Below are 12,578 nucleotides of genomic sequence, written 5' to 3' on the forward strand. Positions count from 1 at the left end.
CTGCAAAAACCCTTAACAGTGCTTCTCGTGCAAGTTGCTTCCGGTGTTTCTGGTATCGATTTTGTGACGTCAGATATTTTTTATGACAACGTCAAAATTTACGGGAACTTTTGATCATAAAACTCTTCCAAATTTCCAATGTTTCAAAATGCCTCTATAGGAAAAGTTACCATACATATATATGGAGGTAGTGACGCTGTTGTTGGACAATTATAGTATATTTGATTCATAATTTAACTTCTTTATAAAGTTTTTGACTGTTTTAGTTATTGCATTTTTTTATTAGCCTTACATGAAACTATTGTCGGAAGTATGTGATAAAGCGATTAATACATGGCCTTTTCCATATATCAGCCTGGGTATCATCCCGAGACCCATATCAGCACCTCGACTCCGTCTCGGGCTGATATGGGTCGAGGGATGATACCCAGGCTGATATGGAAAAGGCCATGTATTAATTTCTATATAACACATCCCATCAGCTTTATTCGAAACATTTTATAGAATACCTTGTTGGGATGTGTATAACTGTGCAGAATCTTAGATATGGTATTTATGATTTAGCAGCACCTTTATGACTATCATGGACCATTGGTTGACCGTTATGGAATAGCCTTTTCACAAATGATATCGGATATGTTCCTTACGTTGTAACTACAGTCCCCTTCCCTTTCATAAATGTGAACTACCGAATTAAGACTATTTACCAGATTTGTTATCTCATAAGCAACATGACGGTTGCCACATGTGGAGCAGGATCTGCTTACCCTTCCGGAGCACCTGAGATCACCCTAGTTTTTGGTGGGGTTCGAGTTGTTTATTCTTTAGTTTTCTATGTTGTGTTATGTGTACTATTGTTTGTCTGTTTGTCCTTTTCATTTTTAGCCATGGCGTTGTCAATTTATTGTCGATTTATGAGTTTGACTGTCCCTCTGGTATCTTTCGTCCCTCTTTTATTGGAAACATTTATCTGAGAATTGGTAAATCTTAAATTAACAAAAAATATAACAAGAATGTGTCCATAGTACACGGATGCCCCACTCCCACTATCATTTTCTATGTTCAGTGGACCGTGAAATTAGGTCAAAATTTTAATTTGGAATCAAAATTAGAAAGATCATATCATAGGGAACATGTGTACTAAGTTTCAAGTTGATGTAACTTTAACTTCATCAAAAACTACCATGACCAAAAACTTTAACCTGAACTTTGCACTATCATTTTCTATGTTCAGTAGACCATGAAATTGGGGTCAAAACTATAATTTGGCATTAAAATTAGAAAGATCATATCATGGGGAACATTTGTATTAAGTTTCAAGTTGATTGGACTTCAGCTTCATCAAAAACTACCTCGACCAAAAACTTTAACCGGACGGACGGACGGACGGACGAACGGAGGCACAGACCAGAAAACATAATGCCCCTCTACTATCGTAGGTGGGGCATAAAAAGGAAGCTTTATACATCAATAGATATAAACATTTCATCAAAGTTTCATGGAAATAGGTAAAAGGCTTTTTGAGTAGTTGTCCTACAGAATATTTTTTACTTGTCAGGTTGACATTTGCTTGATCAGTTGGAAATGTTTTAAGTGTTCATGAATGGCCTTTGAAAAGTGATCAAACAATGAGGTTAATAAGTATTGGTATCAGCAACACATATTCAGGTACTCCTCTTTGTAAACATTTATTATTCTACTGTATCCGGTGGTTAACTTTTATAGGATGAAATCAGGATGCCAAGGCTAAATTGCACGTCTACAAATCAATGTTATTTACATAGAAAGTTTAAAACCCTTTTCAAAATAAGCAGCTGCAGTGATCTATACATAACAAACTAATACATGTTAACTAAGCAAAAGTTTCAAAATCTCTAGACCATGACTGAGGGACAAGGCCAAATATTCTGCATGGAAATGAGATGTGCTAAAGCTCAAACAACTGAATACCAATTAACTTGGGCCTACCACTAATGGTTCCCCTTGAACTGACCTAATCACAAACTAATACATGTTAACTAAGCAAACTTGTCAAAGTCAATAGACCCTGTCTACGGGGCAGACCCAAACAATCTCTATGGAAATGAGATTGCAAATTCTAATGCAACTACATACCATATATGATTGACCTACCACTTATGGTTCCCCACAAACTATACCTAATTACAAACAAATACATTGTTGGACACCGCTATCACAGCCAGAAACAGCATAACTATGTCTCACTTTTTGGCTCCGTCAAGCAAGACAAAAACTGTGACATATTAATTTCCAGATCCACCTTTTCCATGAAATGAATATAATGATACACTGAAAATCACTCAAAAATAGAGTGACATCTTTTAAAGTCTTTAATAAATGAGATATGACTCTGAAAACAACTGTATATTTTTTTTATTTAGACACATAAATATTCATCAATATTTTCAATAAAATGGCATTCTAACACAAAAACACATGATTATGGTAATTTCTAGATCCTATAGCTGTAATGATGCAAGACTTTTGTTTTAAACTTAAAAACTTGTACTTTTGTACAACTTCTATTTCTTATAAACTACAAATTGCAAAGAGAGTGAAAATAAGTTTTCATCAAACAATGTTAAAATAATATGAACTTGATAGTTTTGAATTTATAATGCAATGATAAAACGATTTTCATAACTGAATGAAAGCATACATCTATCTACTTTATGGTTACACATCAACATACCTAAATGTATTTAAAATAAAATATGTCTATTTATACCATGATTTGGACTTTAGTTACAGGTGAATGTACTCCGAGATTTAAACAATCATTATTTTAATGAAATTGTACATGTAACAAAACAATTTAAAAAATGAAATGTAACGATTAGTAGAAGACAGAACACTGGCTATGGTAAAATAGCAAAAATAATATTTTAAAAATCATAAACATTTAACAGGAAACTTATCATACTTGTCTTAAAAATGTCTTAAACAAGGACTGTTGATAATGTACAGAAAACATTTCACATATTAGAATCAATATCCCCCTTGTCCTCTAAAGTTCCCCCCACCAAATCCACCCGATTGTCCATAACCTCCACGCCCTCTTCCAAATCCACTTGATTGACCACCTCTACTGAATCCTCCTCCTCCTCCACCTCTTCCAAACCCTCCTCCACCAAAATTTCCTCTTCCTCCCCCACTGAATCCACGTCCTCCATACCCACCACCTCCAAAGTTTCCTCTTGATCCTCCAAAACCTCCCCTACCACCAAATCCTCGTCCACCACCGCCGCCGCCAAACCCACCTCCTCCAAATCTTCCTCTTTTCTGTGGTCCACCAAATCCTTTAGCTCTGAAAAATAGGGTTACATTTAAAAATAGAACACAATATTAAATGCATACCAAAATTTTTGAATTTTCAGTATTTCAAACAGCTCAGTATCAAAGGAGAAGGTTCAGGAAGGGTTAAAATTGGCCCTAAATTTTTTATGTTTTTTAAATCAGACCATGAAATTACAAACTTCACATAGAAATACTTGAGATAGTAATCATAGTACTGTTAAAACAAAACTATATTTTTTGGCACCTTTCTTTAACATTTATGAAGCTATGATCCCTTAAATAAACATTTTTTGTAATTTAAGGTCAATTTCGGTAAAATTTTCCATAATTTTAATAATTTTTGGCATAATTAACATTGGCTGCCATCCATGATCCAAAAGGTTTTGATATCAATGAATTCTATATCAAAATTGGAATCTTTTGGTTACCCCACATTTTGGATCGTAGGTCGCGTCCAAGGTGTTTCTAAAGCTTTTAGGTTTGAAAATTGCACAAAATCATCATATGTCGACAAAATGTCTAAAATGGGCCTACTTTGGAGAGTATTATGTACTTTTATGAAAAGAACTGACTTATTTAGCATTAAGACTTTTGATATAGACCCATTACGAACCAAATTGTAACCATTTTCATGTTTTATGACAAGGTTGATATTTTAGGCCATCTGTGCCATAAGTGAACCTTGTCCTTTGAATATAGATATAAATCAAAAGAGATGTTGGGTATAAAGCGAGAAGACAACACCCCAACTTGGCAAAAAAAAAAAAACTTCAAGCAGCCAACATATGGTCATCAACAATACAAAAGTGAATATGCAATATATATCATCATTTAAATTGCCTCAAGTTAGAGAAAACTGGTGAATTGATTTTTAAAACAGAGATTAGCCATCAACACTAAATCTATGAATGTAAAAAATGTGTTTTAATTTTATTTCATCAAGTTTGACAAAATAAAATTAAATATAAAGACTATCATAATATGTTTCATAAATACTCTTAAAATGAAATAATTGTTTTGTTAGAAATAGAAATAAAAAAGATTAACAATAAAAAAAAAAATGATATTGTGGATTAATTGCTGTTTGTGGAGTACTTATTTTGGAAGGTATTGTAGGTATATGTAAATCACAAAAAAAAAAAATTACAATTTTGATCAAGTATAAATGTTCTATAGGCTTGTCCGCAGAATAAGACAGAACCAAAAAATTCATTTTCCGTGAAAATAAGATTTTTCTTAAATCAATGAAAGAATTAGTACACGAATAAATAAATGAACTCGCTTTTTAGGAGGTAATATACAAGAGACTATACTAAACAAATTAACATGAGATGGTTAAACAGGTTTTATAGGTTTATTCAACACTAATTTATTTTAAAACATTTGAACATGAAATAATTATTGAACAACAAACCATTTCTACAAACTACTATAACTTTAAATGTAGGGAAGGATTTAAAAAAGGATCCAAAACCATAAATCCTGTTTAAACCAAATTGTCTGACTATAAAATGTAATTTGTTTTCATCTGAAAATCATTAATAAATGCTTCAAATCTTTTAATGAATATCATTATATGACTTTGAAATTAAAATAATTTGCATAAATTGCATAATCAAATTAATTTCTAAATTCAAATCAATATTTTTCAAATATACTGATGTGATGGATCTTTATACATTTGGTTTAAACAGGCTCCACTGTAACAAAACAAAAACAGTTCGACTACAAAACAAATTTCCAGCTTACAGACACTGCTCCTCATTTTGTTCAGATTTATTTTCTAATAATCCAGTCTTGCAATATTGTCCTCTATGCACTTTATTGATTTCCCCCTCCATTTCAATCTTCATATTATTGAATCCCCTCTTTTTATTATGTCCATTTGCCTCTTCTTTCACTCTTTCTTCAATGTCATTCCTTCCATAATTCTGTTCTGAATCATTTCTTAGTAATTCCTCCTCATATAAGTAACAACTAGTGTATCTTTCAGTATTATCACTTCTGATATCATCCTGTGTTTCCATTTTAACACCATTGAATCCTATTTCTGTATTTTGCCAATTTGTCCTAGGTCTGAATCCTCTTTCAGTATTTTGCCCATTTGTTTCAGGTTTGAATCCTATTTCTGTATTTTGCCAATTTGTCACAGGTTTGTTTCCTATTTTTGCGTTATGCCAAATTGTCACAGGATTGTTTCCAATTTCTGTATTATGCCAATCTGTCACAGTTTTTTTTTCTAGTTGTGCCTTATGCCAATTCGTCATAGAATTTATTCCCATTTCTGTATCCTGCCAATTTGTCATAGGATTTATTCCCATTTCTGTATCCTGCCAATTTGTCATAGGTTTGATTCCCATTTCTGTATCCTGCCAATTTCTCACAGGTCTGACTCCAATTTCTGTATCATGCCAATTTGTCACAGGTCTTTTTCCTAGTTCAGTCTTATGCCAATTTGTCATAGGTTTGAATCCAATTTCTGTATCCTGCCAATTTGTTATAGGATTAATTCCCATTTCTGTATCCTGCCAATTTGTCACAGGTTTGATTCCCATTTCTGTATCCTGCCAATTTGTCACAGGTTTTATTCCTATTTCTGCATTATGCCAATTTGTTACCGGATTGACTCCCATTTCTGTATCCTGCCAATTTGTTACCAGATTGACTCCCATTTCTGTATCCTGCCAATTTGTTACCAGATTGACTCCCATTTCTGTATCCTGCCAATTTGTCACAGGTTTTATTCTTATGTCTTTATCCTGCCAATTAGTTACAGGTCTGACTCCCATTTCTGTATCCTGCCAATCTATTGCAGGTCTGCATCCCATTTCTGCATCTTGCCAATTTGTAACATGACTGATTCCCATTTCTGAAGTATGCCAATTTTTCAAAGGATTGATTCCCATTTCTGGATGAACAGATTTTGTTTCATTGCTGTCATAGTTTCTATCTGTTTCCTCAAAGGCTTTCAATTGTTTCTCTTTACTCTCATTATTTCTTATTGTATTTCCAGTCTCTACTTTCACCTGAACACCACCTCCCAAATCATCAATTGCTGTCCAGATTTTGATATTATCATTAGCATTTAAATTAGCACTGTCTCTCTTTCTTCTTTCTTCAATTTTTGAATGATTCATCTGGAAATCCAGTAGTGCAAAAGGAATATCATTAGTATCTTGTGGTTCCTTTTTAATCACCACTTGCTCTTTATGAATCTCTGTATTTTCCTTTACCACAGCCTGTTTGCTGTTTGATTCATTTACCATTGATCCATCAGAATCATTCAAGTATTTCATATCTTCAAAGTTTGTTATTGACATGTTGACTTGTTGGGATGAATTCTCCATCTCCTTTCCTTTGTTCACTTTACCATGACTAAGCTTGGACGCACTCCTGGATGTGGAATTCCTCCTAAAACTATGAAGCTGAGGTATAAAGACAGGTATGACATTGTTATGGCCATCGCTTACTTCTTCTCTAAAACAATTAGTGACCTGGCTATTGTAAATATTCAATTTTTTCTTCTGACATTCAGACATGCTTATCCTACTAGAGACATAATCTTTCTCTTCATTATATGGGATATCATCAGTATCTTTACTACTTTCTGTCTGTTTATAACTGCTTGTAGATTTTAAGTACTCCTTTCTTTGACAAGAAACATTATTTGTGGAAGATTTTGACTCCTTTCTGAGGATGGCTTTCGGTTCAGTTTTCCTGTAATCATCTACAAACTTATTTTGAAGTCTATCTTTTTGGACTTTAAACTTTTTCGCTATCATTACAGAATCAATTTCCTCAATGTTTACCTCATAGATTTTAGGATCAAATACTATCTTTGGTATTCTCCATTTTCTTTTCAGTCTTTCATCACTGTCTTTCTTTTGTGATTTCTCTGGTGATCTATCCCTTTTAGACTTTTTCAGTTTTTCATCCCCCTCTTTCATTTCTGATTTCTCTGTTAATGTATCCCTCTTTGGCTTTTTACATTTTTCCCACTTAACTGTAGTTTTTGTGGAAACAATTTTTGTTGAGCTCCTTAAACACATTCTTGTGCCAGAATTGACAGTGATTCTTTTGGATTTGTGAGTATTTGTGTTCCTCATGAGCTTTTTACTGTCTATCTTAGTTTTCAATGTCTTTTGATCAATATCAGAATTACTACAGCTTAATGTCATGTCAGAACCATTTAAAAAAATTTCTTTCCCACTGATAAATTCCTTCTTACCAATTTCTGTCTCTTCTTGTGACGAAAACCAGAAAACTGAATGTTCTTCTCTTTCATTGTCACTAACAGATATATCCTTGATAAATTCTTTATTTTTGATACCCTCTAGCATTGATTCACCTAAATTTAGTTTGTCTGAAAAAGTAGAGGACAAACAACTTTCAACACCCAGGTATTGTGATACTTTATTCACTGACATTAACGTATCACTATTATCCTCTAGTTTCACCCTTGGGTAAGCGTTGCTGCCTATTTGCACATTAATTTTGGGTCTTTTTTCCAGGCTACTGCTTATTATTCCTACTCGATCTTCTGGGAAATATCCAACAATATCCATCTTGCAATGATGGAATGATGGCAAAGTTTGAAAAGCTGATGTTTTCTCTTGTGTCTGACATAAGTTTGATGTTGTTTCCTGAAGTTCTCTCTTGATAGTTCCTACAGTAAATACATCTGTTTTGCTTTTTTGATTTGTAGTGGTCACAATGTGTTTTTCCTCTCCTACATATTTGTAATCTTCAGTACCTAAATCCTTATGAGCATTAGTTACTGGTATGAATTCTGGTTTTTGATACACACTAGTTCTATGGCTAGTTTCATTAGCATTGGAATTTGTTAGCACACTATCTGTTGTATTCTGCTTTTGAACATAATCACAACCAACTTTCTGTTGATCAGCAGTCTTGACAGGAAAACTATTCAAAGATGGAAAAATAAAAGCAATATTTTTGTAATTCTGATGAAAATAAAAGAAAATTTTCCTCAAAGTATAAATAATGTGCATGCTTCTAACAGGATGTGGTTAAATGATAGATGGATCACATGATACAACCATCTAACAATCAGTTAGAGTGGATTTTGTATGAAGATTTAATACATACTATCTACATGATCTAATAAACAAAACTATACAATACATTTTGAAGAATTTGTTAAAAAGAAATTAGAAGATGTGGTATGAGTGCCAATGAGAAAACTATCCATCCAAGTCACAATCATACTGAGTTATGTTGAGATATATGAAAAATTGACTAGTCCAATAAATCAAAAACTGATAACTCTGAAAATTGTCAAAATCAAAAGGAAGTGTATCATGACTTTCCTTCTTATGTATATTGAGTTATCACAAGATTTGGTTCAACATGCCCGATAGTACTGAAGGTAAAAGATTGCATACAGATTTCAGAGGGAGCTTAATTTTAGCATTGAAAGGCAATATTTTGAATTGGAGATATCACCATTTGTCTATTATTGGTTCAAATACCATTATAGACACAGAAAGACAATTTCAATTTTAATATTTATCTTCATTGGCATTTTTTAAAACAAGTCAATTCACTAATGTAAATATTAATGAAACCATAATGTAAATTTTAATGAAACAGAAGCTGCACAAATTCCAAAAAATAATACAAATTACAAATCAATTTTTGATATTCAGAATGGGCAAAAAAAATAGATGTAAAAATGTGCTAGCTGTTTTTGTCTCCATCTAAAAATAAAATTGAACAGTATAAAGTTAATGTTAATATAAGACTTCTTTGTGAAATTTTAACAACAGCATCTATATCTAAACTTACGTTTTTTCATCCTGTGCAATACCAAACCTCCCAGCATTGACCTTTGCTAGAGTTCTGAAGGCAGCCATCAGTGGCTCCTCCTGGTGTCCTGGACTACTAACAACCTCTGGATCTGTTGTAGCTCTAACAACCATGGCTTCCAAAGCAGGTCTTAAACCTACTATCTTAGCAGCATGATCATAGTCCATTTTTAAATTAATCCTGCAAAAATATTCAAATTAAAAATTAACTGTCAAATGAAATTACAGTAACCACATCATTCAAAGAAATATTAAATGAAAATGTTTGGATTATCTCCAATCATACAACAACCATATTACACAAAATAAACTCTAACTAAAGGTTAACATACTAAAACTTTGAATAAACGATGCATGCTGTACATTAATGACACATGAACCTAAACACATAAAAATTAAAAGAAATCAAGAGATCAGCATACATTGTCAATCATTAGAAGATCTAAATTACCTGAAGCCTAAACAGTTGTGAATAAATTTAACAGTGACTGTATGATATCTGCCGTCAAAATAAATTCTTGGATGGAGATTAAATATCAAGCTTAAACTACACAAATCTATGACAAGGTCCCTGATGGCAAAGGTAATATAAATAAATGGAATATGTACACAATAATGAAAACTTGAGGTAAATGAGGATTATATTTTACAGATACATAGAAAATATTGGAATGCACCACAGTTGTCTTTCCTTGAACAATTTTTCTTGTACTATATTATTTAGTTATTGCCCAATTTACCAGTTGTCCAGAACAATGCCATCATTGTGAACTGCCACATGTCTTGAGCCAAATATCAGAAGCTGAAGAGGTGTAACCATTGTCATCTGCTTGCAAGAAACTGCTCTTGTCCGTATCTAAAATTCAGAAAAATATTAAGTATAATTAAGGAATGACTGTAATATTTTTTCGGCCTTTAAAGAAATAACATCAAAAATGTTATGTTATTTCGAATAGACAGAAGAAATATTCAATCATTTCTTATAATTTAATTTCAAATTCCATTTTAAACCGGAGTAAACCATGAAAAAACATTGATGACGTCACATGACAAAATTATGTCTATGAGCTGATAAACAAAACAACTTCAGCCAATCAGAAGACAGGTTACATCCAAAATTGAATTATAATCCATATGCCAAATTTTGTACAAAAAGTTTAATAAGTATGATTGAACCATTACTGGTTACTTTCCATTTAGCATTTAGAAGCTTTTTAACGTTTAATACCTGAATTTATTTTTTGTCTGTAGACAATAACCGAGGTTCAGACAAGTTATGACAAGTTATTGTAAATTGAAAATAAAAAACGGAAGAAGCTGACAGTTTGCGTAATGTTTACATTTCTGAAATATTCCAGATCACATAAAAATAAATCGCAACGTGTTCATTATTGTTCAAAATATGTTGATAAATTTACGGGCAGTGATCTCCCACCTTAGAAGAAACTAGATATCATTGAGATGGGAGCCATCTCTGTGGGCCCCGCTGTGAATAATGTGCATTAAAAAATTGTATCTTTACCATAGGACATGGGTTTGTCAACTGAAATCAAAGTTTTTGACCTTGACCTTTGACCTAGGAAGTTGTAAATAAATTATGACACACCCTTTGGTGTTGGTTTATAATCATGTCAAGTATAAACTTTGAAATGATAACGGTTCTCAAGATATAGAGCGGACACGATCTTTACCATAGGACATGGGGTTGTCAACTGAAACCAAAGTTTTTGACCTTGACCTTTGACCTAGGAAGTTGCACATAAATTATGACACACCCTTTGGTGTTGGTTTATATACATGTCAAGTATAAACTTTGAAATGATAACGGTTCTCAAGATATAGAGCGGACACAATCTTTACCATAGGACATGGGGTTGTCAACTGAAACCAAAGTTTTTGACCTTGAACTTTGCCCTAGGCAGTCGTTCATAAATTAGACACACCCTCTGGTGTTGGTTCATATACATGTCAAGTATAAACTTTGAAATCATAACGGTTCTCAAGATATAGAGTGGACACGATCTTCACCACAGGACACAGGGTTGTCAACTGAAACCAAAGTTTTTTTACCTTGACCTTTGACCTAGGAAGTTGTACATACATCATGACACGCCCTCTGGTGGTGGTAAATAAACATGTAAAGTATAAAGTATGAAATCATAATGGTTCTCTAGATATGGAGCGGACACAAAGTGTTACGGACGGACGGACGGACGGACAGACAGACTGATCACTGTAGGGGACCCGCCTTTGGCGGGGCCCTAATTAGAAATCAACTACCTACAATTTAATATTATTCTTCAAGTGTAGACTTCATGAAGGCCCCGATTCAACACATTTGTAAACATATTAAGCATTGTTTGTTCATACAAATGTGATAACAAGTGTATAATATCGCTATTATTGGAGAATCTAGGGTTGGAATAATATGCTGGTTTTTGTTATATTTTTTATTTACATAATTTGATAAATGGCGTCAAATATGTACGTTTAATATAAAGCAATTATCAAATACGTAAGAAAACAAAAAGCACATGTTCATATCTATTTATATCTTGGTTATCTCACTTGCTGTGTCAGCAAAGTTCGGGAAGTAAACCCGTGCATAATTAATGAGATGAATAGGCACGCAACACGATATAAATTATCAATTAATAACACTTCTGTAGTTAATGAAAACATTCTAGCCATCTTATTGCTTATTTTTAGTAAATATCTTTGATTTTAGCAGCTTTAAAACTTGTTAATAATTTTGTCATAAGCTACTATCCCTTTAAGTTTGAAATGACATATAGATGTTCTCCATTAAAGATATTTTTTGGAAAAGTACAAAAATTCTTACTACAGTGCAAGAGATTTACAAAATAAATTGTTATTCACTATTTTCACTAAGTTGCATTTCATCTAATATAAAAAAGAAGATGTGGTATGATTGCCAATGAGACAACTATCCACAAAAAGACCAAAATGACACAGAAATTAACAACTATAGGTCACCGTACGGACTCCAACAATGAGCAAAGCCCATACCGCATAGTAAGCTATAAAAGGCCCCGATAAGACAATGTAAAACAATTCAACGAGAAAACTAACAGCTTTATTTATGTAAAAAAATGAAAGAAAAACAAATATGTAACACATAAACAAACGACAACCACTGAATTACAGGCTCCTGACTTGGGACAGGCACATACATAAATAATGTGGCGGGGTTAAACATGTTAGCAAGATCCCAACCCTCCCCCTAACCTGGGACAGTGGTATAGCAATACAACATAAGAATGAACTATAAAAATCAGTTGAAAAAGGCTTAACTCATCAGATGGACAAAAATACAAGTGGACGTGGACATGTGTATATTATTTCAGTGTAGTTTTCTTTTTTCTTTTTTTTAACTTTTTTTTTCTTCTTTTGTTGTATTTAATTTCATTA

The 12,578-nt window shown here is 32.9% G+C and overlaps 1 protein-coding gene across 4 annotated transcripts in view; it reads right to left on the bottom strand.

Annotated features, from left to right (window-relative positions):
- Positions 1 to 2,377: 2,377 nt before the first annotated feature.
- Positions 2,378 to 12,578, bottom strand: part of LOC143063890 (ATP-dependent RNA helicase A-like) — a 41,481-nt gene continuing 31,280 nt past the window's right edge. For all 4 annotated transcript variants that reach the window (XM_076236323.1, XM_076236322.1, XM_076236324.1 and 1 more), the window contains 3 exons: positions 9,887 to 10,002; positions 9,127 to 9,327; positions 2,378 to 3,328 (listed from right to left, as the gene is read on the bottom strand). In XM_076236323.1, the coding sequence (XP_076092438.1) occupies positions 3,010 to 3,328; positions 9,127 to 9,327; positions 9,887 to 10,002 (636 nt within the window). In that variant the 3' untranslated portion in view covers positions 2,378 to 3,009. The remainder of the gene's footprint in view (positions 3,329 to 9,126; positions 9,328 to 9,886; positions 10,003 to 12,578) is intronic.

This window comes from Mytilus galloprovincialis, chromosome 2, assembly GCF_965363235.1.
Source record: "Mytilus galloprovincialis chromosome 2, xbMytGall1.hap1.1, whole genome shotgun sequence".
NCBI lineage: Eukaryota > Metazoa > Mollusca > Bivalvia > Mytilida > Mytilidae > Mytilus > Mytilus galloprovincialis.